This window comes from Alosa pseudoharengus, unplaced genomic scaffold, assembly GCF_046254945.1.
Source record: "Alosa pseudoharengus isolate Yale_2024_CS ecotype anadromous, Long Island Sound unplaced genomic scaffold, YU_APseudo_1.1 YU_APseudo_1.1_scf_12, whole genome shotgun sequence".
NCBI lineage: Eukaryota > Metazoa > Chordata > Actinopteri > Clupeiformes > Clupeidae > Alosa > Alosa pseudoharengus.
In genome coordinates this window covers 13,073,378-13,097,266 of record NW_027468587.1, presented here as the reverse complement: position 1 = coordinate 13,097,266, position 23,889 = coordinate 13,073,378, and the positions used below count along the sequence as shown (strand labels likewise).

Genomic DNA, 23,889 nt, shown 5'->3' with positions numbered 1-23,889 from the left:
TAATTGGGAAAAGCTTACAAATGACCAGTCAGTGCATGCAGGGGACAGGATGATAGACCACCTCCACAACATGGCCTTATAACCAGACAGGTTTTATTTTGGAAATTAATGAACTTTGCTAGTTATCAAACTTGTAATCAGCTAGCTTGCTAGCAGCATATAAGCGATTTAATTGGCTTAAAACACATCACGTTACATTTTAAAACATACTTGGTTTGATAATACATACATCTGAAATTGTACTGATGTACTGATGCATGCGCAAAGTCCAAAATTCACTCAGCGTTAAGTCAATGAAGGGAAAAGCAGAGCCTTTTCGTTCATTGAAAACAAAAGCACTGGTTTTATGTATAATGGAAATGTTTAAGGAGTTTTAAAACAAATAGAGTCACATATTTAACACAGAGTGCGAATTACCCCACCATAATTGGGGGGTACTGCTCCTTCAATTCTATGAGCATCATGGTCCACTACCATATCAAGCCCCATCGTGATCGCCAAGTGCAACATGTGTTGTGCAACACACATACAAGGTCTAAACATGCGACAAACTGATAATCAGTAGGCTACAGAATATCTCATTGTTATATCCAAAAGAGAACTGTTTTGATCAACTCTCAAAAGTTTGAAGTTAAGTGCACTGAAATACCATTCTAATTACTAGTAAAAGTAATACCTTTACAAGAAGCCTATTGCCTATTTCATGAAATATTGATTTGGTTTATTTTTAGATTTCATGAGACCTGGAGGTAAGACCCAACCTCATATACTGTATTCAGAAACTAATTTTCCATTATAGTCTATGGTAGTCAGTGTCAAATCAACATAATTGCTTAGAGATATGAGAAACCTGAGCAATCTTTAATGTGATTAAGGAGCATACTATGAAAAACCATACTACCACAGAAGAACTACAGAGCGGTAGGCCTAACCTACAAGAATCCGATAACCAGAACAAGCTGGGTATCATCAACACTACAGTATCCTACTGTACAAATGAGTCACATATACACATGCACACATACACTTTTCCTTTTCCTCATAGTGTCTCTGTGAATAAAATAAAATCCTAGTTTCATTAAGATAGTATCAGGGTTCTCAGATGAAACTACATTTATTGAACTAAAAATATGAAATAATAGAATGTAAAAACAATACTAACCAATTAAAAACAAATTCAAATACTAGCATGTGCTATTCAACCTAGGCTACTTGGCTCTTTTTATGTTTCCACAGGTTTCACTGATGTTATGTAGGCTTAGCTACATCAGACCCTCTTGTGCATAATATAACACTACGGCTCAAAAAAATTAAGGGAACACTTACAGTTTTCCACAATTGTTAAAACACATTTTTGAAACCTTCCACCCTTTTCTCCATTCTCAAACTACATTCACAGAATGTCTGACAGTTCTTGCAAAATAAAACACTCGCCTCAAAAGTTTTACTTGTGCTCAGAACCAAACAGTGTCAGAGTACCGATCCAGTGAATGAAGTGTTCCCTTAATTTTTTTGAGCAGTATATAAAAACAACACAGGATCTGTACCAAACTAATTTCAAAAGGGCACAATAATGTATTCAAGATAAAATTAGAATGGACGCCTAGGCTATGGACTGGAGTTCATCTCCTTGAAAATTTACCTCACCACAATGTAAAATAACAATAATAAATGTTTTAAATAGAGAACTATCTTGCTAACTAACCTTGGTATCTAACCAAGGTCCACTTTACTAGCCTCAGTGGGTAAGTAGCAGGTAAGTAGCTGGTAATAAAATGTATGAAGACGTGACATGAGCTATGAAAGAACAAAAAACATTAACACATTTTCAACAAGCTTGACGTCTGCTAGCAACTTACATTTACCCATGCACATCAGCAGCAAACCGAATTTAGGCTACTGGAGGAATCTACCTAGCGTTTTGTCATTCAACGTTGACACTTGCTTGAGAAGTTGAAGTCGTTCTCTATCTCCGTTGCTTCTAGCGCCACGGTGGTTAAAAATGGTACAGTCCATAATAGGGGTGTCTGAAATCGCTTTACCTTAAAATTTTTCTAGTGAAAATAGGAGTTGACTTGTATTGTAGCCTACTGATATTTTTTCACAAAATCAGAAAAATTATCTGACCACCCCAAAACTGATATTTCTGTCTCTTTGGGGGGTACTGGGTCTTCATTGGGAGGTATAGTACCCCCCAGTACCCCCTGTAATTCGAACTATGATTTAACACACAATGCTATGAAAATATGCATGAATGAAAATATGAAAATATGCATTTATATTTATCTATTGTCTTATCCAAAATGGATTTTAATTGCTCTCTATTGATTGATTAGCATAAATCACAGGGTAAGCACTGCCTACCCTGCCCACACGTCACTGAGGTGGGAGCAGACCCAGCTATCACTTTGTAAGCAAGCATTAGTGACTTGCATTTGATGCGTGTAGCTAAGGGTAGCCAGTGGAGCTCAGAGAACAGTGGGGTAATGTGTGCCCTTTTTGGATGATTGAGAACCATGCTGCTGCGTTCTGGACCATCTGTAGTGGTTTCATTGCACAAGTCGGTAGGTCCATGAGGAGGCCGTTGTACTAGTCGAAGTGAGAGACTAGCTTGGGTTGTGCCAAGGGTGCTGTGTGAGGTTGAGTACATGTTTCTTATACTTACTAGTGTGAAGCGACACGGCCGCGTGACAGAGGCTACATGGTCAGCCAAGGTTATCTGGTTATCAATCACAAGGAGCAAGAGACAAGGAGTCAATTTTGATGTCAATTTAGATGTGGTGATCTATAGTTTGTTCGGTTAGTTTGTAGAGAAGTTTAGTTGGAGGTAGCTTCTAGTGTTCCTTCATCCAAGCGGATATGTCAGAAAAATAATCTGACATCTGCTCTGTAGTGTCATCAGGCGGGAAAGACAGATATGGTTGGGTATCATCTGCATAGCAGTGGATAATCGGGGCCCACGGAGTTTGGTGTAGATGGCAAAGAGAAGGGGCCCCAGCACAGAGTCTTGGGGCCGCCCTGTGGCAAGGCAGTGAGATTTGGATGTTTGTCCTATCCATGACACATTGATTGATTGCCCAGTGAGGTAGGATTCAGACCAGGAGTGCACTTTGCCTGTAATACCCATGTTTGGGACTATGGATGTAGGAAGTTGTGGTTGACCATGTTGAAAGCTGCTGCTAAGTTGAGTAAGAGGGGTACAGAGCACACCCTGCTGCTCTGGCTGATTTGAACACTTTTGCCACAGACAACGAGAAGCCCCTGGCTGCAGCTTGCAGATCGGGGCTGGGCTCAATGTGGGGCGGAGCGCAACGTTGAGCTCAGCTCACCTTCAGCACGTCTTCTCACGCTTCAGGGCCTACCTTGTTTCCTACTGTCCAAGTTATATTTCTCAACATAATCTCTGGGAAGAATGCTTAAATCCATAAAAGCATTTCCTCGACTTCAAGAGAAAAAAACACGGAGGTTAGACTCTCCCTGTTAGGCTAACAGTACTGGGTATAGCCTAGTGCGTAGGGGAGAACTGGTGCAATAGTAACAGCGGTACAAATGTAACAGTGTTTTATTCTCAAGATGGTGTAGCTACTGAAACGTAAATAGACAAATATCATGTAATTATGTAGAATCTTACAGCCATCCAAATATGAATGGTCTACTTAAATACGACCAGAGATATTAAGAAAAAGGTGCAAAATTCAAGCATCGCGATTTTTTATTTATTTTTTAAACCGCAACTGTTTGTTTAAGTTTGCTTCGTGAAATTTGAGCGTGTGGACTTCAGTCACATGTCATTCATATCTTCAGTCCCTCTGTTTCAAGTTAACATGAGTGCCATTTATATAGTCATAGCAAATGCAATTAAATGAAAATAACAGTTGTAACACCCGTCTCTATGGCAAAATGAACTGATTTTATAACACTTCTGATTGCAAGTTATGTGATTTTTGTGCCGCGATCACACCCAATTAAATGTATGTATAAACAATAGGCTATAGAGGCCAATATTATGTTCTTTACTCTTAGCAGACCTTTATCTTGTTGTTGACCATATATTATAGGAATATACTAAAGAGGTTCATTGTTGCATGATCCCTTTGAGACTTGCACAGGCTACTAAACTATTCTATAAAGAAAATACCGATAGGCTAGAGATAAAATGCATTGATAAAGTTATTGCTATATAGGCCTATGTTGCAGACTGCATGTAATGATCTTTATAGCGTAGCCTAGGCCTACTTAGATTACCCAAGAAACGCCGATGGTGTAGCACAGATTCTAGAATGCTGGGGGAGAAGGGACATGATTAACGTGGGCAGTAGTTCAAGGAGGATAGCTTTTATAGAGTTCAGCATTCGGTTGAGAAAAATTTAACTCTGAGTCCGGGTAAATAGACAGACACAGAGAGGTCAAGGGGTAATGACGAGCTGATTTTGGGCTGAGCTCAACGTTGCGCTCCGCCCCACATTGAGCCCAGCCCCGATCTGCAAGCTGCAGCCAGGGGTACTTGGAGACAACAGAGCAGTTTCGGTGGAGTGGCCACTTTTAAAGTCGCACTGATTAGGATCAAGGAGTTCATTCCGGGGAATTCTGTGAACTGTTTGGAAACCGCCCTTTCCATAGCTTTGGGAAGGAATGGGAGGAGCAAGACAAGAATAGAATATAATATATACAATATACAATATATTACCGGTATATCTGATATCACTAACAATCTAAGGCTAATGAAAGGTGATTCATCACAGAGCTTAATCCAGGTAGTCTACTTATTCAAACAGGCTTTGGCACCATCTTGTGTCAGAAATCAATGTACCTGTTTTCCTCTAGACAGCGAAGAACCTGAATGGTGTTTTTTAATGACTAACCTACATGTTTTTTTTAATTATAAACCCCATACTATTCCTTAAGATCATCATTGAATTGCTCTTATTTTGGTTCTGAGTGCACAATAGTGAATTAGGTACTAACCCCACATTTTTACATAAAGGCACCCTTAAGAGTTTTTTTTGTTTTTTTTACCTTTACCTTTTACCCTATCGTCACATATCGGCACTTCTGCCATTGTCTGAGCGGCCCTCTATAGGCAATTCCCCACCTAGCAACTTTCTGTGTTCGGGTGCCCAACCCCCCCCCCCTCCGAATTCGAAATGGAAAAAGCTGCTATGCTACAGGAATTTGGAGATCATTTTCTACAGACAGCTGTTGGTGCTTTCCCTGTACATTATATATGAGTTATTTTCATACTTTGTTGCAAAAGACGCATATTTAGTTTGTTTATTATTGCGCTTCTCATCTATAGGGGGACCCCGAGAGCAAATCTTCTTTAGTGCTGCTTTAAACTACTAAAGAGTAGAAGTCTTCAAAAAATGCTCAGATTTGGAAAAGGCTGAGGCAAATATTTGAGAAAAAGGAAAGCACCCCTCCTTCTCTGTGCCGACCCTTGACCTTTGACCCCATTGTGCCCTTTGCAGCCTGATCCCCGGCACGCAGAAGATCTGGATGCGGACATGGGGCTGCTCACACAACAGCTCAGACGGGGAGTACATGGCAGGCCAGCTGGCAGCCAGCGGCTACAAGATGACAGGTGAGCTCTCAGCTTCTCACAGGTACACTCACCTGTCCACAACAGGTGTCAGGTGCAGCACAGATATCTATTGAGGTGATTTTTTACTTTCCAAAGGGAAAATTACAAGACAGGTAAGTTCACCTGTCCACAGGTGGGATCGTGTAGGACATACACAAAGACTTTAAAGCACGAAGTTGGACTTTAAAGATGAGTGCACTGGCTACTGTCTTCAGATAAGCTGTAGGTGGAGAGACTGATGAAAGACTGTGTGCAATTGTTGTTTAAGGCTGCGGAAACCATTCCACATATTCCTAACAATCTAACTACACCGGTTGTGAAACCTAAGCATTCTATTTGCGGAGCATTAAAATAGTTTCAGAAGACTGGTCTAATCGCTCTCTTGCATATGGTGTAGCCAGTTCAGTGGATTGCGGGTGCACACACTCTGAGAGCCGAACACTTCACACACACTTCACACTTCACGTTGAGCACCCAGTGTAGCCCCGCCGTATGTGGTGGTGTTTTGCACAAGACACCACTGGTTGGTGCTTGATCTAAACGCTTTGATTATTTTTCTGCTGGTTTGTGTAATGTGGCCAGGTGTTTGTCTGTATGTCAAACTGCCTGTTCTGTGGAGGACCACTCAAGTAAGAATTCTGAAGGTGCTGTGGAAGGAATGTGGGCTCGATCAATGGTCATTTCACAATTCTACTCTCTCTTCTCACACTAACTTCCTGTCAATGTCTACTCCCTCTTCTCATATTCTCTCTCCTGTGGACACGTAGCTGGTTACTCAGATGCTCTAGCTACACTGAAATAAACATTGACAACTGCTGAGGATTTGGCTGATGAAGAACCGGTGCGAGATACACATAAGAGTTGCACTGGCTTGTTTGAACCCTGAGTAGGCTATGCCAAGTTTGAATTTCCAAGATGGCTATGCCCATTAACTATAAATGAGAGCTGTAGATATGCTCTGTTTAATAGCAGTTATATTATATATATAGTCTATTTGTGTCTCTTTAAATCAGTTGTAGGAACAATAGTGTCCAACCTCTATCTGTCATTATGTTGCTACGGAAGTTGTTTGTGTAAATACTGTGTTGATATGACGTTTGTTTGTGTAAATACTGTGTAATGCTTTGTTACAAACTAGTATTGATATATCTGGTAACAATCGCTAACGACAGACAATTGCCAACAAATGTTAGCATCTTGTTCTTACGACTTGTTAGCAACTGGAATGCATTCAACTCGTTTTTACTCGGATGTGGTGTCTTTCCCAGTCATCAGTTACCACTTACGAGACAAATAGAAAGCAGCATCAGATGTGTCTCTGGCCTGTCCCCTGGTCTGTTGCAGTCATGGTTAGGTTTTAGAGAGAGATATGGACTTTTGATATGAACTTTCAAAACACTTTTATTGAACCATTGTACGGATCTATAGAACATTGAAATGCAACCAACTCATCAGCAAGGGAGAGATCGGGGCCGTATTCACAAATAAATTTTAAGGCTAAAAGTAGCTCCTAACTGGCGAATTTAGGAGAAATTGGCGTGTCACTTGTAACTTTAGGACTCCTAATTTTTCTGACTAAGAGTAATTCACAAAGCATTTTATCCTTAAAAGTAGCACCTAAGTCTTCTGGGATAGCTTAGAAAAAGTCGAGAGGATTCCTAACTCACCTGACCTATACACAAAGAATCCTAAGTTGCTTTTTGTGGCATTTCACGTCGCGATGTTTTGAAATGCACTTGTGATTACAGGAGCTCTTAATCACGAGGGAATAATTGTGCGTTGTAACTAAGGGATGCAATAACGCCACCAACAACATCCAAAACCATTCATTGCATGTAAACTAAATGCAACGTTTCATTTCATTCAAATTGTTTCTCCTTTTTGCAAACGTACGTATCATCATACAGATTAATTTAAAACATGCTGCAAAGATACTGCATCAATCCGTAGTGTATTTCATTATGCTACTAGGCTATTTGCTTTGTCTTACTCTTTATTCATTTAGGCTATTTATTCATCATGTTCCATCCTTTGCAGTACTTGTGTAGCGCACACATTCTCACCAGCAAAGACCTGTCACCTGTCACTCATCATCGTAGGGGAGGTTTTTGCCATCATTCCCGCGTTATAATCATCAGCCAATCAAGGTGGTCACTTCAGTCAAGCTTGTGCATGAGTAATGACATCAACCATAGCAACAGAGCTCTTATCTTATCTTAGGAGTTGTCATTTTCCCTTACTAAGAGTAGGTCTGTCCGGCTTTGTGAATAGGTTTTAAGAGAAAACTCTTAGCTGAAAACTTTTAGCGTGATTTAGCCCAAGACTTACCACTCCTAGTGGTAAGATAAAATGCTTCATGAATATGGTCCCAGACCTTTTATGTCAGAAAAGACCAATGTTATCTGTAACTTGAGAGCAAGAGGTGGGTAGACTTGAAGCAGTCTGTACAAAGCGCTTTCAGACATACGTGTAAGACCGGAGGTTCTGCCGATGTTAAACGGTGGGGCCGTATATCTGAATGACATAACCGGTCATATGGAAGTCCGAATTCACCCGGTGTTTATACTACCCCCGACCTAGTATTTCCTCCGGACATTATGTAAATGTGCTGTGTCTGAACGAGGCGTAGAACATGCGCTTAAGATTCATACCTCGTGAGAGGGCGTGTCGATGACGTTTCTTTTGTGCGTCCATAGCGGGAGCACTTAAATGCCAGGGTCATGATGGAGTGGCATATTGCTGTACAGAAAATCGAGAAAGAATGCCGACCTGGAAAGATGAGGAGATCCTGGAGCTGCTCTCCATGAGGGCTGACGACGTCGTGATGGAACAAATGAAGGGAACAGCGAGAGACACCCTGATGTACGACCGCATTGGAAGGCAGCTGGAAGCCAAAGGAATTGCCAGGACCAAGGCACAAATAATCACCAAGCTGAAGGCGCTGAAAAGACAGTACACCTATGTTGTTGACCACAACAACAACAGTGGGAATGACAGAAAATTGTTCCAGTACTACAGCTTGTGCGACGCAATATGGGGATCTAAGCACTCCACAAGACCACTGACTGTGTCTGGGAGTATGCCGGTGCCAGGTGCAGGTGCATCCCAGACTGAGTGCATTTCCGAACCATCTACGTCTACATCCGAGCCTGCCTCTACCTCCGAGAGCTCTCCGATGCCGGACAGCGATGATGAGGGCGGTGATACATCACTGAATCAGTCGGTCTCGAGCATAGGTAATTTATTTTTCGTGTTGGCATTCTAAACTGTTCACGAAATACAACTTGCAGCTGGCTTTTAATTCTGTTGAATGACATTCGGGTTCTTTCTCAAGTGTCACCCTGTCGCTCGCCACCGAGGAAGAAGGCGAGGAAGGCACGCGCCGGGTCCATGGCAGAGATGAGGAACCTGCTGGCGGACCTTGATCGTGAGGTGGACGACCGGGATCGGCAGAGGGCATTGGAGAACCAGGAGCGTGAGGAACGCGCTCGGAGAGAAGCGCGAGAGGACCGGGAAAGAGAGAGCGCTCAGCTCAATTAACGGCTCCTCGACCTTAACACGGTCCTGCAGCAGATGGTCCAGAGGATGCCAGTCCCTCAGGCCCACGGCCAGTACCCACCTCAAGAGCCAGCGTGGAGGCCAGAGCCTCGGTACCATCGCGACAACGGTCATCCATCATACACGGACCTGTGAGCCCTAATCTCATCATTCCTGACTTGCCATGTTGGGCACTTTTGAACATTTGTTCACGCACAGCACATCATACAGCACATCGACACTTAACTCCATGGCCTAGGCTAGGCAGATGGACACTTGTTTGTTTCTTAGGTGATTCAAACTTCGGGTTTGGTGCAATTTTTTGTCACTTTTTTTAAACGTGTATTTTTTTAAAACGTGTAATTTTTTTAAACGTGTTTTTTAAACTTGTGATTTGTCTGTATTTAATAAATTGTGTTAGACAACACGATCGATTTTCTGTTCATTGGAATAGCCTTCTCATGACCTCATTGAGCACAATATTTGTTGAGAATGAATAAGGCTTAGCCAAATAAAACGAAGAAAATATTCGTTGCCATAACGCTCGTCACAAGATGTCGGATTGAGAATGAAGATAACATTACAATTAAGAGAACACACTTTGTTCCAAACTCATTACGTAAATGCAATAGGCCTATATGTTCCAAACTCATTACGTAAATGCAATAGGCCTATAGTACAGTATTTGATATTTCACACTACAGTATTCGACCAGTTTGCAGGACACAAAACATGTGAATGGCTGATTATCATTTAGGCTGCCATTCGGAATGCAAATAGCCTATAGGATGGGCTGTAGTTAGCAGGTGCGTATCCAACAAAGGCACCTGCTGCAAATAGCCTAGGAACCTCCATGCCAGGCACACATTTGATGGGCTGTAGTTAGCAGGTGCATATCCCACAAAAGGCACCTGCTGCAAATAGCCTATAGGAACCTCCATGCCAGGCACACATTTGATGGGCTGTAGTTAACAGGTGCGTATCCCACAAAAGGCACCTGCTGCAAATAGCCTATAGGAACCTCCATGCCAGGCACACATTTGATGGGCTGTAGTTAGCAGGTGCGTAACATCCCACAAAAGGCACCTGCCATTGGTGGAGGGAATGGGATGGGGAGAGGGGATACTTTTGGGGAAATAAAGTACATTTGGGAAAATGAACCATTTCATTGTCATGATGTTATTATATGCTATTTGAGGTTCATTGCAATTATTATTAATCAGCGCAGTTACGCGACTACAAGTACTACCCACAATAGGCAACGTGCTTTTCTTTATCTTCTTTATCTTTATTTTCATATCTTTTTTCTTCTTTATCTTCTACATAAAAGAGTTCACAACTGCACGTGTACATGTAATGTAATTTTATTTACAACAGTTAGCACAACAATATGCCTATAGGGTGACAAAACGTTCCTGCCTTCTTGAAGCATCAAAATGTTACATTATTGATAGACAAACTGGAATTGTCCACAGACTTTTCATGATCATTCCGGCGGCATGATGGTCATGATGGCTTCTCTGATGCGCTGTGCGTAACCTGCTTGCGGTGCATGCAGGACCTCTGGGTCAGCCTCCGGAGGAGGAAGGCGAGTACCACCTGTGTTCCACTCGGGCAAATAGTTCTCCTTGTGGATTTCGCAGACGTTGTGGAGTATGCAGCAAGCATGAACAATGTCCGCCATTACTAGGATGTCCACATCATTGCGCTTGGCAAGACACTTCCAACGGCCTTTCAAACGCCCAAATGCGTTCTCCACCACCATTCGAGCAGAGCTCAGACGGTAGTTGAAGCGGATTTGTTCTCGGGTCAGTTGACGGTGATGAGTGAACCCCTTCATAAGCCACTTCTTCAGCGGATAGGCTGCGTCTCCAATTATGTGGATGGGTACCTCCACGTCATCCACAGTTATGGATTTCTGTACACAAATCGAATAAATATTGTTAGGCCTACTATATGAATGATGCGCGTAGCCTATGCAGAATTCAGTGATAGGCATGTACATGCCTAAATTAAGAATGCCCAATGTTTGATACGTACCTCACGTGGAAACAAGTAACCATCTTGTTCTTCGGCCACTTGGAATAGGAACGAGTTGGCGAGGACCCTGGCATCGTGTGTGGAACCCGGCCACCCCACATAAGCATCTGTGAAGCTACATAAAAGAAAACCCCATTAGCTAAACAAATCTTCAACTGCACGAGCTATATTTTCAACAACACAGGACTCAATAGTAATGATGCTTACCAGCATTCGTGGTCAACAACCGCTTGTAGCACAATGGAATGCCAGCCTTTCCTATTGTAATAGGAATTTGGATCATCCCTCGGTGCAATGATGGGAATGTGAGTTCCATCGATGGCACCTGCACACATTGGGTACCCTCGGGCCGTGAATCCATCCACTGTCTTCTGAAGTTGATCCCCTGTTGGCATGGAGATGAAACGCGCGGACAGGTTGTCTTTCAAAGCTGCGGTTACTTCGCGCACAAGGACACAGACCGTAGAGATCCCGATACCGAATAGACAACCTATTGTCCTGTATTCACCTGGTGTAGCATAGCACCATAGGACAATGGCCAGTCTGAACCTATTGTCCTGTATTCACCTGGTGTAGCATACCACCATAGGACAATGGCCAGTCTGAACCTATTGTCCTGTATTCACCTGGTGTAGCATACCACCATAGGACAATGGCCAGTCTGAACCTATTGTCCTGTATTCACCTGGTGTAGCATAGCACCATAGGACAATGGCCAGTCTGAACCTATTGTCCTGTATTCACCTGGTGTAGCATACCACCATAGGACAATGGCCAGTCTGAACCTATTGTCCTGTATTCACCTGGTGTAGCATACCACCATAGGACAATGGCCAGTCTGAACCTATTGTCCTGTATTCACCTGGTGTAGCATACCACCATAGGACAATGGCCAGTCTGAGGCCTGGTTCCAGAGGTTTTCGCCATCGTGTACTCTGGCGGGTCAATGCTGGAGCCACCAAACTTAGGACGTACTCAAATGCACCGCGGGTCATTCGAAAATGCTGCACCCACCGTGCATCATCAAAGTTCTCGAGAACATCAGTCCAGAATACTTGGCCGCTTGGTCTCGCAATTCTCCACATCCTCCCTTGCTGTTGACGCTGGGCAAACAGTAGAATCACTGCAGCTCTCTTTCTCCTGTAACGGATTCGTTCACGACGACATTCATTGTCGTAATCTGCTCGAATTGGCTGTAGGTCACGCTCCAATCTTTCATCGATGCTGCGGATGTTGTGGTTGTAACGGAAAACATGCTGCATTGTTGCAACAACATTCGAAACGAGCGCGATGTATTCACCCTCCATTCTGTAGCCTATTACTAGCCCTCCTGTGACAGCGGCCGCATGTATTCTGCGTCACATGCCTCTTGCGAACTTGGGCCCTACGTCATATGTCAGCCCCCACCCCTCACTCAACCACACGGAGATTCTGTAATGTGCGTGTATGTCGTTCACACATACGTCCGTGTAAGGTCAGTATTAGGTCCGCAGTTTAGCATCATATCTGAATCATCCGAAGGGTAGGACCTCCGTTTGACAAACCTCCTCATATACTCCGGAGGTTATGTCTGAAAGCGCTTTGTGTGTGGGTGTGTGTGTTTGTGTTTGAGTGTGTGTGTGTGTGTGTGTGTGTGTGTGTGTGTGTGTGTGTGTGTGTGTGTGTGTGTGTGTGTGTGTGTGTGTGTGTGTGTGTGTGTGTGTGTGTGTGTGTGTGTGTGTGTGTGTGTGTGTGTGTGTGTGTGTGTGTGTGTGTGTGACCAAGGTGATAATGTGTGGGTGTGAGAGGGAGATGGGTTGAGGCAAGTGGAAGATCCTGTGGTCCTGAATCCCCCCTGGTACTCTGGCTCATCTCAACTGTCTGGGAGCCATGCAAACCACATGCAAAGCAGATGGTGTGTGTGTGTGTGTGTGTGTAGGGGAATGCATGGGAAACGTACTGGCACACAAATGTGTGTGTGTGTGGATGTGTAACCGCATGAATGTACCAGAAAATGTGTTTTGTAAGTATGTGTTGAAAAAGATAAATAATATGTGTTGTTAGAAAGAGATGGGAGCATCATTTATGTAGAAGGGCTTGGCAGGGTGTCTGAATATAAATGCTAATGAGTATGTGATTAGTGTAATTAAGAAGATGATGGGTGTGTGTGTGTGTGTGTGTGTTAGAGATGCACAGTGACATCTGTATCTGTTCAACCAACAAAATGACCTGTTTTTCTATTTGGAAAGGAGGAGGAGGGGAGAAGTGAGGGTTGAGGAGGAGGACAGGAAGAGGAGAGATGGAGAACAGAAGGAGAGGAGGAAGAGGAGAGGAGTGAAGGAGGAGAGGAGTTGAGGTAGAGAAGAAAAAGGAGGAGTAGAGGACAGGACAGGACAGGAGGAGAGAAGGAGGAAGAGGAGGTTGATGGTAGAAGGAGGAAGAGGAGAGGAGGAGGGGTGAGGAGGAGGAGGAGGAGGAGGAGGAGAAGGAGGAAGAGGAGAGATGGAGAGAAGAGGAGAAAAGAAAGAGAGAAGGAGGAAGAGGAGTTGAGATGATGAGGAGAAGGAGAGGAGAGGAAGTAGAGAGAAGAGGAGAGGAGAATGAGGAGAAGGAAGAGAGAAGAGGAAAGGAGAGGAGGTGCAGAGAAGGTAGACAGTAGTGGTGCGTAGCATAGCAGTGGGTACAGCAGGAAGCAGCCCTATAAAACTGGCTCCTAATTGCCCCTCATTCACACAGCTGTAATTTTCCCTTTAGCAAGCAGAGGCAGGCATGGGTGTCACCCGGGACTCAACTCTCACTCTTTAACCCCGTCCCATCTTTTACTCTCATCTCTTTCTTACTTTTTCTCCATTCATCCATATTTTCAATCCATTCCTGTCTTTTCTTCCTATTGTCTCTCTCACATTCACACACACACTCTCTCTCTCTCTCTCTCTCTCTCTCTCTCTCTCTCTCTCTCTCTCTCTCTCTCTCTCTCTCTCTCTCTCTCTCTCTCTCTCTCTCTCTCTCTCTCTCTCTCTCTCTCTCTCTCTCTCTCTCTCTCTCTCTCTCTCTCTCTCTCTGTGTGTCTGTTTACTGTTGCAGGGGAAGTGTATGGTGTGTGGAGCCTAATTGCTCCAGCGCTGTTGTTTGCTGGGTGTGTTTGTCTGGATGCGGTTGGAAAGACTCGGGTGGTAATTGTAGGCAGGGACAGGAAACTGGGCCTGTGGCTTTCTTATGTAAGTGCCCCTCTTATTCCCCGTGCTGAACCACCTCAAAGAGGAGCCATCCCACGAGTACCAGCCTTCCCGTACCCTCTCATCAGCGGGCGTTACTCACAAGGAGTAGGGACTGGGCCTTAGACCGACGCACCGACGCATGCATCCACTCATATACGTACCAACGCACTTCGACTCACATTCGCACACCCTGACATGAAATGAAATGTACACCCTCACAAACATACACACAAGTACAATCTGAACTGTTGCAGACATTCAAAGTGAGACAGCTGACCACTTTCAACAGGTCAGTTTGTGGGTCTCACTTAGATGGGTTCAGATTTCTGCTGTGAGCTCTTGAGAAGTGAGTCAAGTCAAGTTTATTTACTGCTGTGAGCTCTTGAGTCAAGTCAAGTTTATTTAAATAGCACATTTCATACACAGAGGTCATTCAATGTGCTTTACATAAACAAAAGAAAACAGGAATAGCTAATTAAAGCATAGAAGGGCAATAGTCAAATAATAGTTTAAAAAGTAAAGAATTAAAGACAAAACGTAAAACACACAAGGTAATAATAGTGCATAAACGCATAAAAGGGCAATAGTTTAAAAGTGTTTAAACAATAATAATTAAAAGACCTAAAAAACAACATAGAATGATTACCCAGTTATAGTGATACCAGTCAAACACCTAGTGAACAGCAGTGTGAGTAACTCCGAGCTCGGTGACTGAACAGTCTTGTGCGAATGAAATGAGACTGAAGTGTGTCAGTGAGTGAGGGACGACGGAGAGAGCCCAGTCGCCCAGCCCATAATAACCTCGTGTCTCAGTTGGATCATCTCGCTGAGGATGAGTGACCTTTAATGTGCCATCTCTATGGGGACAGAGAGGAGGAGGAGGAGGATGGGTCTCGTGTGTCCAAAGCGCACATATCTTAATGACCTGTCTTCTGATGATGCCAGGGACGCAGGGGAGCTTGTGTGAGAAGGCGGCGCTCTCAGCGGACCAGTGTTTCTGTCTGGTTGGTTCTGCAAGAGCTATCACCACCCTAGTGACATGTTGCGTTACGTGTTCACAGAGCAACAAGAACTCCCCCTGTTACATGCAGATTTCATTACACACACACACACACACACACACACACACACACACACACACACACACACACACACACACATCCTCATCCTGTCATACAATATATGATATTTAAAAAGCTAAACCTTATGCGTCATCATCAGCATTTTCACACAGATGCCATTGTTTTAAACGCCATGGTGGTAATTTGCTAGGTATGAATGGCATGGAAGTGAATACCTCTGTTTGTGTGTGCTCACTGAAACCATTGACTGTATAAAAAAAAACTAAAACATGAAGAAGCATGTCAGTAAGTGTATACGGTTTTTGTTTATTGATAACAAAAGATGTTCGCATTCTTTTGGATGCAACCGAAACTAGTGATTTGGCTACTATTGAGTCCATTAACAAAAGCTGCACTTTTTCTTTTAGAGTGCAGTATTCTCTCCCTTTCACCTCCCCTTTGTATGTTTTCATCTTGCTTTTCTTGTTCATCTTTTTTTTATTTTTAGATCTCTTTCTTCCCACTCTGTGCCCCCCTATGAGGGGTTTGTTTATGTTCCCCCTGCTGGTACGACTGAGGGGGCTGGATAGCGTGCAGTGCAGTGTCTTATCGAAAAATCTCCCCCCATTATATTTAACCCTTACCATGGCTGCAGTGCACACTAAATGTGTGCTGTCTGGGTCTAACTTTGGAGACCGCACGTCAGGACCCCCATTTCCCAGGCACACACACACACACACACACACACACACACACACTCCTACATCCACCCCACACACTGACTGTGTGATGCTTATAGGTCAGCATAGCGAATGCCGGGTAACCTGGTGTGACATTGCTGCCGGTCAGGAGGTGTCTCTGCCTGCTGGACCTAATCAGCCCCTGAAATGAGACCTGGAGGGAGTTCTTTGTGTGTGTGTGTGTGTGTGTGCATGCATGTGAAGAAATAGTGTGGATGATGGTAGGGTTGTTGGCTGGACATCATGTTGACTTTTGGAATGGACTCAAAAACTGGCAGCTTGGTTTGTCGGCGTCTGTGTCTAAGATTTTTTACGTACTTATGTGAGTTTCTTTTGGTATAAACATGTACCATAAGCACAAATGGTACCTGCCTCAAACTAATAAACATCATTTTGGACAACTGTGACTGTAGAAGCCTATTAGTGCAGTTTGAAGGAGGCAGGTGTGTGTTCACAAGGAACCCTGAAACCCTCATCTTCAGGGCTTGTGTGCTGCTGCTGCAGTCCTCACTGCCGACAGCAGGGGGCGCTGTTTACCTATGAACCGCTACCTCTATGCGTCGATCCTGGCTTCCCGCTGCATTATGAGCACTGAAAGATTTCACAAACGAATTTACGGCTGTGGCGGGAAGCATGATGTCAGACTTGATTTGTGAAAGCACTTGTTAAACAGCATGTAACTTTTGTAGGGATATTGACGGACCTTACATCCAGCTGGAGTTCTGCGTGCATAATGCCCAGACATGCCCTCTAGAGATAGAGAGAGAGAGAGAGAGAGAGAGAGAGATACTCAGAGAGGGAGAGAGAGAGAGAGCATTTAAAACATGGATCCTTCTCTTCTAGAGAGGCAGAACAAAGCAGAAATAAATATATGTTGTAAAAGTTTATGTGTATGCTTGTGTGACACTTCTCCTTAAGTGGCTCAGGAGGGAATTTCTGAAGCAGGAGAGAACCCATTGCCCTTTGTATGTTGTGGGTTGAGCCCAGAGAATGATGTCATCTTGTTATGAGTTGAGGCAAGGTGTTGGCTGCAGTACTGCTGTCTGCCTATAGATGGCACTGTTTATCCACCGTACCCGTACCTCAGTCTGTGTCAACAGATATCTTGCACCCTGCGTGCCAGCGAGGAACTTCATGGAAAGTCAACGGTGTTTTTCTAACCGGCGAATGCGAGGGCTGATTTTCATGCCAGGGATTCTGTTGGCCGTAAACATCAACTGCCGCAGCGTTTATGTTTGTTGTGCCTCGGCAGTTTCAGGAAGCTGGTGACTGGTACACCAGGAACTGCTCCGAGCGAAGGATTCCGTGTATGGGTGTGTTGCAGAGAGAAAGAGATTGTTCGTGGTTTTTTTTTTTTGGTGTTGATATTTTCTGCACTAGTATTTGTTTAAGGAGATGGAATATAATAAAATGTTACACCATATGGAAATGACACACACGCATAGACACATCTTAAGAGGGCACAGGATTTCTGATGTATGTGTGATTGAACACACATGTGTATCACATTAGCAGTGTTTTCTCTCTCACTTTCAGACAGTAGTATTTTCTGCCATGTGTGAGAGCACACGCGCCGGCGTGTGTGTGTGTGTGTGTGTCTTTGTGTGAGAATGCACACCTTGCGTAGCACGCAGCCCATTCACAAACTCCTCGTCTTTGCCACAGTGTGATTGGCCAACGAGCTGTGAGCGGTGTTCGCCGAGGATCGCCAATGAGCGCAGCAGATTCTGAAGCGCCTCCTCCTCGCTGGACCTGCATCTTCCACCTCTCCCACTTTACACACACACACACACACACACACACACACACACACACACACACACACACACACACACACACACAATTCTGCATCAGCTTCTGTCAAGAGAGCGAAGAGTGGGGCGAATGGCAGAGACGATCAGAAGCAGTGTTGATGAGCGAGAGAGTGTGTGTGTGTGTGTGTGTGTGTGTGTTAGCGAGCGAGAGCGAGAGAGAATTGGCAGACTGAATTTGGGATTGTGTGCAGCAGCAGGAGGAGGAGGAGGAGGTCTGTGGGCACATTGCTTGGCTCCGGCAAAACTGTACCCAGAGCTGCGATATGGAGGGGATTGAGTTTGCATGGGTGTGTTGGATGCCCGTGTGTGTGAGAGAGAGTTGCCTAAGTAAGGGCTAGCTTAGGGAGAACTGACTGTCAGCATCTTGTCTCCTGTAATTTTTGTGGCATCAAACTATGGTTTTCTTTCATATTATGAATGATATACACATGGTGGTGTTTAGCGAGGTTATACACAAGGAAGTGTGTGTGTGTGTGTGTGAATGTGTGAATCCTATGTGTCTCCCTGAGGACATTTACGGCACAAGGATTCTAGAAGTTAATGTGGGATATCCAATTCCCGGTTTAAATATTCCAGTCAGTAGTGTGTTTGTTGCTGTGGCCATTATCCAGTTTTGCATGTAGCATTTCTTCTGGGAATGCTGCCTTAGGCCAAGCCCATGAGACCTGTTAGTAGTGGCCAAAGTCCCTGGACTCAGCAGTCTCTTACAGTCTCAGGGCGGTCAGAGGAGCATGTGTGGGAAAAGTCAGCAAATGTCTTCTCAAAAACAGGAATACATTTTGGATGGATTTTGGATGCAGCTATTTCAAGAAGATCAAATGGTTGAAAGTGATTGTGTACACTACAGACAGAAGTGGGGTACATGCGATGTATAGAATATATATTGGTTTTGCACAGTCGCTCTCTCTCTCTCTCTCTTTCTCTAACTGTTTCAAGTTTGTGTGATATGCTTCCACTGTGTTTCTCTTTGTGTGTGTGTGTGTGTGTGTTTGCTGCTGGTGAGGACTGCTGATGTTCTCCCTCCCTGTCTCCAGGCTGGTGTTGTTGGGAGCACCCAGGCAGCTGCGGTGTGTTTTATTTTTATTTTTATTTTTATTTTTATCTCTGCCACAGATTGGCCCTTGCGGCCTCCCCTGCCTGAGGCAGACACAGTTAAGCACAGAAATGGCTCTTGTGTTGATAGATGCCTGAGCAGCAATTTCTGGATCTGTGTGTGTGTGTAAAATGTTACTGTTTTTGAATGGGGCTGTGTTAATGTCAGATTGACCTGCTGAGGTTTGCTACGGATTGCAGGCATGTACACACACACACAAACACACACACACACCATGCTCATCCTGAGTCCCATAAAGCGAGGTCTGATCCAATCAGCCCTGTTGGAGTAGCGCTGCTGTTTCCCGGTCCATTACTGCTGGACAGATATGCCGTGGAGACCCTACACAGACTGCTCACCCTGCCCCCACCCCCACCCACTGCCCCTTACCCCCACCCACTATCACCACCATCCACACCAAAGTTTCCCAACCTCTCTGCTGTTGCTAGCGGCAACGCCCTTTCACCCCTGGGTAATATCTCCTGGGTCCTGGCTGGTGTAGGAGGACAGGAGGAGGTCTCCGGCACCCACATCAATTTATTTCCTCAGTGTGTGTGTGTGTGTGTGTGTGAGTGACCGTGTGTGTGGTGCCTCACCATTTGTTGGATTGTATGTCTGCTGCAGCCTAGTGGTTCATGCTTGTCTCACATGCCTGTTTGCTGATTCTGAATGACCGCGTGCTATGGTCAGAGGTGCGTTTAAATTCAGAAGTAAACGTTTCCGGCGGACATGTTTGTATGAACAGATGCATTTGTACGATTTTGTGTAAACATTCCATCTCAGTGGTAACTCTCCGTTCAACTCTCAGCATGTTCGCAAAGAACTACCTCCTCAAACTGTTTGAGAGTGTTCACAAATGTTCATGGCAAATTCAAGGCAAACAGAAAATTGTTTGCGAATGTTTGGGAACGTTTAGCTATGTTTGTGAATATAAACGCACCTCTGGCATGAGGAACATCGGAGGAACACTGAGCAACCAATAAACACGGTCCCTTGCATTGTCTTCATCAGCTTGTTTTTAAAAAAAAACAGCTTGTTGTTTGCCGCTTTTATGCCTTTAATTTGACAGGACGGTGGAGAGAGTGACAGGAGGTGAGTGGGAGAGAGAGATGGGGCGGGACCAGGAAATGACTCGTGGGCCCGTTGACCTGAATATGGTGCGGGCGCTGTAACCAGTTGCGCCACAGCGCCCTTTTGTTGTGAATGATGAACTGTCCCTCCAGACCTGGGCCAGCGCTGAGCCAGATGTCATCCGCAGCCGGCTTCTGTCTGGCCTCCCAGTGAGATCCTATTTGGACGTGGAGCAGACATCACCTTCTCCGTGTTGAAGACCCCCCCCCCCCCCCCCCCACCTCCTCAAACTGTGAGGAAAGTCGGTTGAAAGTCAGCGCACAGGGTGTGTGTGTGTGTGTGTGTGTGCGTGTCCGTGTGTGTGTGTGTGAGTGTGTGTGTGTGTGTGTATGTGTGTGTGTGTGTGTGCGCGCATGTGCATGCCAGGTGTGGCAGTCATCCTCATTGTGTGGAGGGCTGATGTCCTCGTGGGCAGGGGGTTCTGATTCTTCCACATGGTCGCGCCACACAGGGGCAGAGACACTGGAGCGCAATTAGAGTAGCCTGACCACCGCAGCAACAGGTCAGCTCTCCCAGGAGGGGTCCGCAAACAACAGGAGAGAGGGAGAGAGGGAGAGGGAGAAAAAGAGAGGGGGAAGAGGGGGAAGACAAAACTCCAATAGAAAAGCCTTTATGTGGGCCCTTATTTGGAGCACGGTCCATTTTCAACTGGGCGGCAGATTTAGTGATTTTTCTTTTTCTCTCTCATGTCATCAGCTGTAATGGAGGCCCTGGCAGCCCTCCTACCGTGCGCCGGTGTGGAGGTGGGACCAGGGATGACGGGACTCTTCTCCCATTAATTCAGCCTGTCTGCGTAACGAGTGTGTGTGTGTGTGTGCATGCATGCTTGTGTATGTGTATGTGGTTGTGTGTGCATGTTTGCCTGTGTGTGTGTATGAGCATTTCTGCATGCATGTTTTTGTGTGTATACACGTGTGTGTGTGTGTGTGTGTGTGTGTGTGTTTGTGGAGTGAGCTGAGCTGATAAGCGCTCCTGCATCCAGGCTGTTGATGTGTGAGCAGCCCTTTGAGCCCGTGCTGTCTCGGAGGAGGAAGGTGTTTACGCCCCTCATCTCCTGTCTGATGGAGCCAGCCCACGCAAATGAGAAGTCACTCACCTCTCCGCTCTGCTACAGCGGCCTGTAATTATTTTCAAAGACGTGTGTGTGTGTGTGTGTGTGTGTGTGTGTGTGTCAGCTTGCTGTTTTTGGGTATGATTTGCTCGACCTTGTATGATTGGATGGTTATTATAGACAAGGCCCTGGGGAGCTTGACCACGTCTTCACGTCCCCTGTCCTGTGTGTGTCCTCTGTGTGTGTGTGTGTGTGTGTGTGTCTCTCACACTCTCTGATCTGTCGTACATCTCCTCTACCCTTATTTCTCCATTCTTTTTCTTTCCTCTGCTCTTTCTTTCATATCCCCTCATCCCTCTTCCTTTGTCTTCTCTCCATCCATCCATCACTCCTTCCTTCTCTCCTTTCACCCTTTCTCTCCTTAGATTTCCTTCTCCTCTCGCCCCCCTCTCCTCTCGTCAGATCCTCTTTTTACACACACACAGAAATTTAACTGAGTAAATATTGTATCTTTGAAATCCATAGCTTTGTATTGATTGGGCATTAAGTGGCTTGGCATGTGGACACGATATGGATTGAGAGTGTCTGGGCAAGTGTCCTTGGCCCGTGTGTGTGTGTGTGTGTGTGTGTGTGTGTGTGTGTGTGTGTGTGTGTGTGTGTGTGTGTGTGTGTGTGTGTGTGTGTGTGTGTGTGTGTGTGTGTGTGTGTGTGTGTGTGTGTGTGTGTGTGTGTGTGTGTGTGTGTGTGTGTGTGTGTGTGTGTGTGTGTGTGTGTGTGTGTGTGTGTGTGTGTGTGTGTGTGTGTGTGTGTGTGTGTGTGTGTGTGTGTGAAGTCTATGAGCCTCTCACACAGAGTCAGTGCTTCGGCCACAATAGGTCACTGCAGTGATTGGTCCTCTTTCTCAGCCTACACACACGACGTGTGGTGGGTTATTTGAAGTCCAGTCTCAGGCCTCAGACAGGGTCAGTGGAAGGGCCTGTGGTTCTGTACCGTCCTCATGGGATGACGAACTGACATTTCTCATCTTCCATTCTTATCCTACCATCCGAATGGATAGCTGTGATTCGGACACTGTGGTAGATGGACATTTCCATAGGCATCCACTCTTGTTATGAGCTTTAAGTTCACACTCACAGCCGCGTTACCTATCCATTTTCATGAAAATGAGCTAAAACGCGCGACACACAAACCACGGAACAGACATGCAATACACATGACACGTTTGCGGTCTGAATAAGCCCTTAGCCACTACACTACCACAGTTACTAAAGTAAGTTCATCACAGAACTGCATAATGCTGCTTTAGTGTTAAATATTTATTTTGAATATTTATTATGATTATTCATTTTTTAGATTGGGACAGTGTGTCTGTGTCTGTGTGTTTGTGTGCGTGAGTGTGCATTTTTTAGTGAATGTGTGAGTGAAGGGTCCCTGCCTGGTTGGTTAAGGGGAACACTATAGCATGGATGTCTTATGGGTCATGGTGAAATGAGCGAGTGAGTTTTGACCTTAGACTGGGTCCCCATCTGCTATGACTGTGTGTTTGTGTCCGTGTGTAATGCTGCCACAGGCTGAAATAGCCTTTCTTAGGAGTCAGGTTTACTGACCCTGTGGTGTGTGATCATCTGTCAGGGGTGTGTGTGTGTGTGTGTGAGTGTGTGTGCTCATATTTGTGTGTTCATCATCTGCCTCCTCTCTCTGTCTCTCGCTCTCTCTTGTTCGCTTATTGTGTGTGTGTGTGTGTGTGTTTAGCTTAGGGATGCACGCTATATCGGCGGCCGATATATTATTAGACGATAAGTGAAAAAATAAAAATATTATTATCGGTCCGATAACAGAATTCTGCCCGATAATTTGCGCCGATATTTTTTAAAGTCCTAATTTAGCCCTACATAAGGTCCGTCCTGCTACACTGAGCTACTTGAGCTTGAGCTTTTTCCTCAATATAATGTTAGCGGTGTGAATGTATTTCACCACTCTAACAAAATCTGTGGATATGCGTTCATTTGGGAATCTGTGCATCTCAAAATCCTCTCGCGAATGATCCGCCATTTAACCTTAACAGAGCGGAGCTCAGTGGTAGAGTCGTCTTGTGCTGATGTGTTTGCACTTTACCGCGCTGGTCGGGGAAACAAATAAACAAACTTGTTAGTGGGACGAGTACATAAGTAGGCCTAGTTCTAAGTTGTGTTTTAGTATTATATTTGCATTACTTTAGCTTGGGTTTTGTATTATTACCTAGAAATATGCTAACCATTCATGCTTCAGTTCCAGACAGGTCATCATAATAAGTTATTAAAACCTTCGGGGCTAACGCCTTTCATTTCTGCTGCAGCAGGTTGTGCGCAACAGAGTAGACATAAGATACAGTGAGGAGTTGCAGCTTTATTCAGTTACCCGCAGTTGAAACTAAACCTAAGTTTCCCTCACAAACTCTGATTTGGTCGCTATACTGTAGCCTATTCCAAGCTGAGCCGTTTATGAGCGTTTAGTCCTAAATGAAAACGATTCAAACTCTCTAGCCACTCACTCGCAATTCACTGACGTCAGGTTCACTTAAAGGAGCCACACATACTGTAGGGCTAGGCTACTGTTATGTTGTTGACTGCCGTACTATTGAGGACTATTATGAGTTCTATCCATC

At 44.8% G+C, this 23,889-nt stretch overlaps 2 protein-coding genes and 1 long non-coding RNA gene across 3 annotated transcripts in view; 2 read left to right on the top strand and 1 right to left on the bottom strand.

The window, feature by feature from the left end:
- The window catches only part of cdkal1 (CDK5 regulatory subunit associated protein 1-like 1), a 273,052-nt gene that overhangs the window by 1,853 nt on the left and 247,310 nt on the right, over positions 1 to 23,889 (top strand). The window contains exon 3 of the mRNA XM_076280154.1: positions 5,469 to 5,581. Within this exon, the coding sequence (XP_076136269.1) occupies positions 5,469 to 5,581 (113 nt within the window). The remainder of the gene's footprint in view (positions 1 to 5,468; positions 5,582 to 23,889) is intronic.
- On the top strand, positions 8,284 to 9,576 carry LOC143118347 (uncharacterized). The gene is made up of 2 exons (XM_076279415.1): positions 8,284 to 8,817; positions 8,916 to 9,576. The coding sequence occupies exons 1-2, from the start codon at positions 8,343 to 8,345 to the stop codon at positions 9,119 to 9,121; spliced, it is 681 nt and encodes a 226-aa protein (XP_076135530.1). The 5' UTR covers positions 8,284 to 8,342; the 3' UTR covers positions 9,122 to 9,576.
- LOC143118346 (uncharacterized) lies at positions 10,866 to 11,598 on the bottom strand. The gene is made up of 3 exons (XR_012986119.1): positions 11,366 to 11,598; positions 11,159 to 11,273; positions 10,866 to 11,036 (listed from the first exon to the last, which is right to left on the bottom strand). It is a non-coding gene; the product is annotated as an uncharacterized LOC143118346 (long non-coding RNA).

Coding starts and splice junctions, on each gene's coding strand:
- LOC143118347 (XM_076279415.1), top strand. CDS start 8,343: ATGCCGACCTGGAAAGATGAGGAGATCCTGGAGCTGCTCTCCATGAGG. Junction 8,818..8,915: donor TCAGTCGGTCTCGAGCATAG/GTAATTTATTTT, acceptor TTCTTTCTCAAG/TGTCACCCTGTCGCTCGCCA.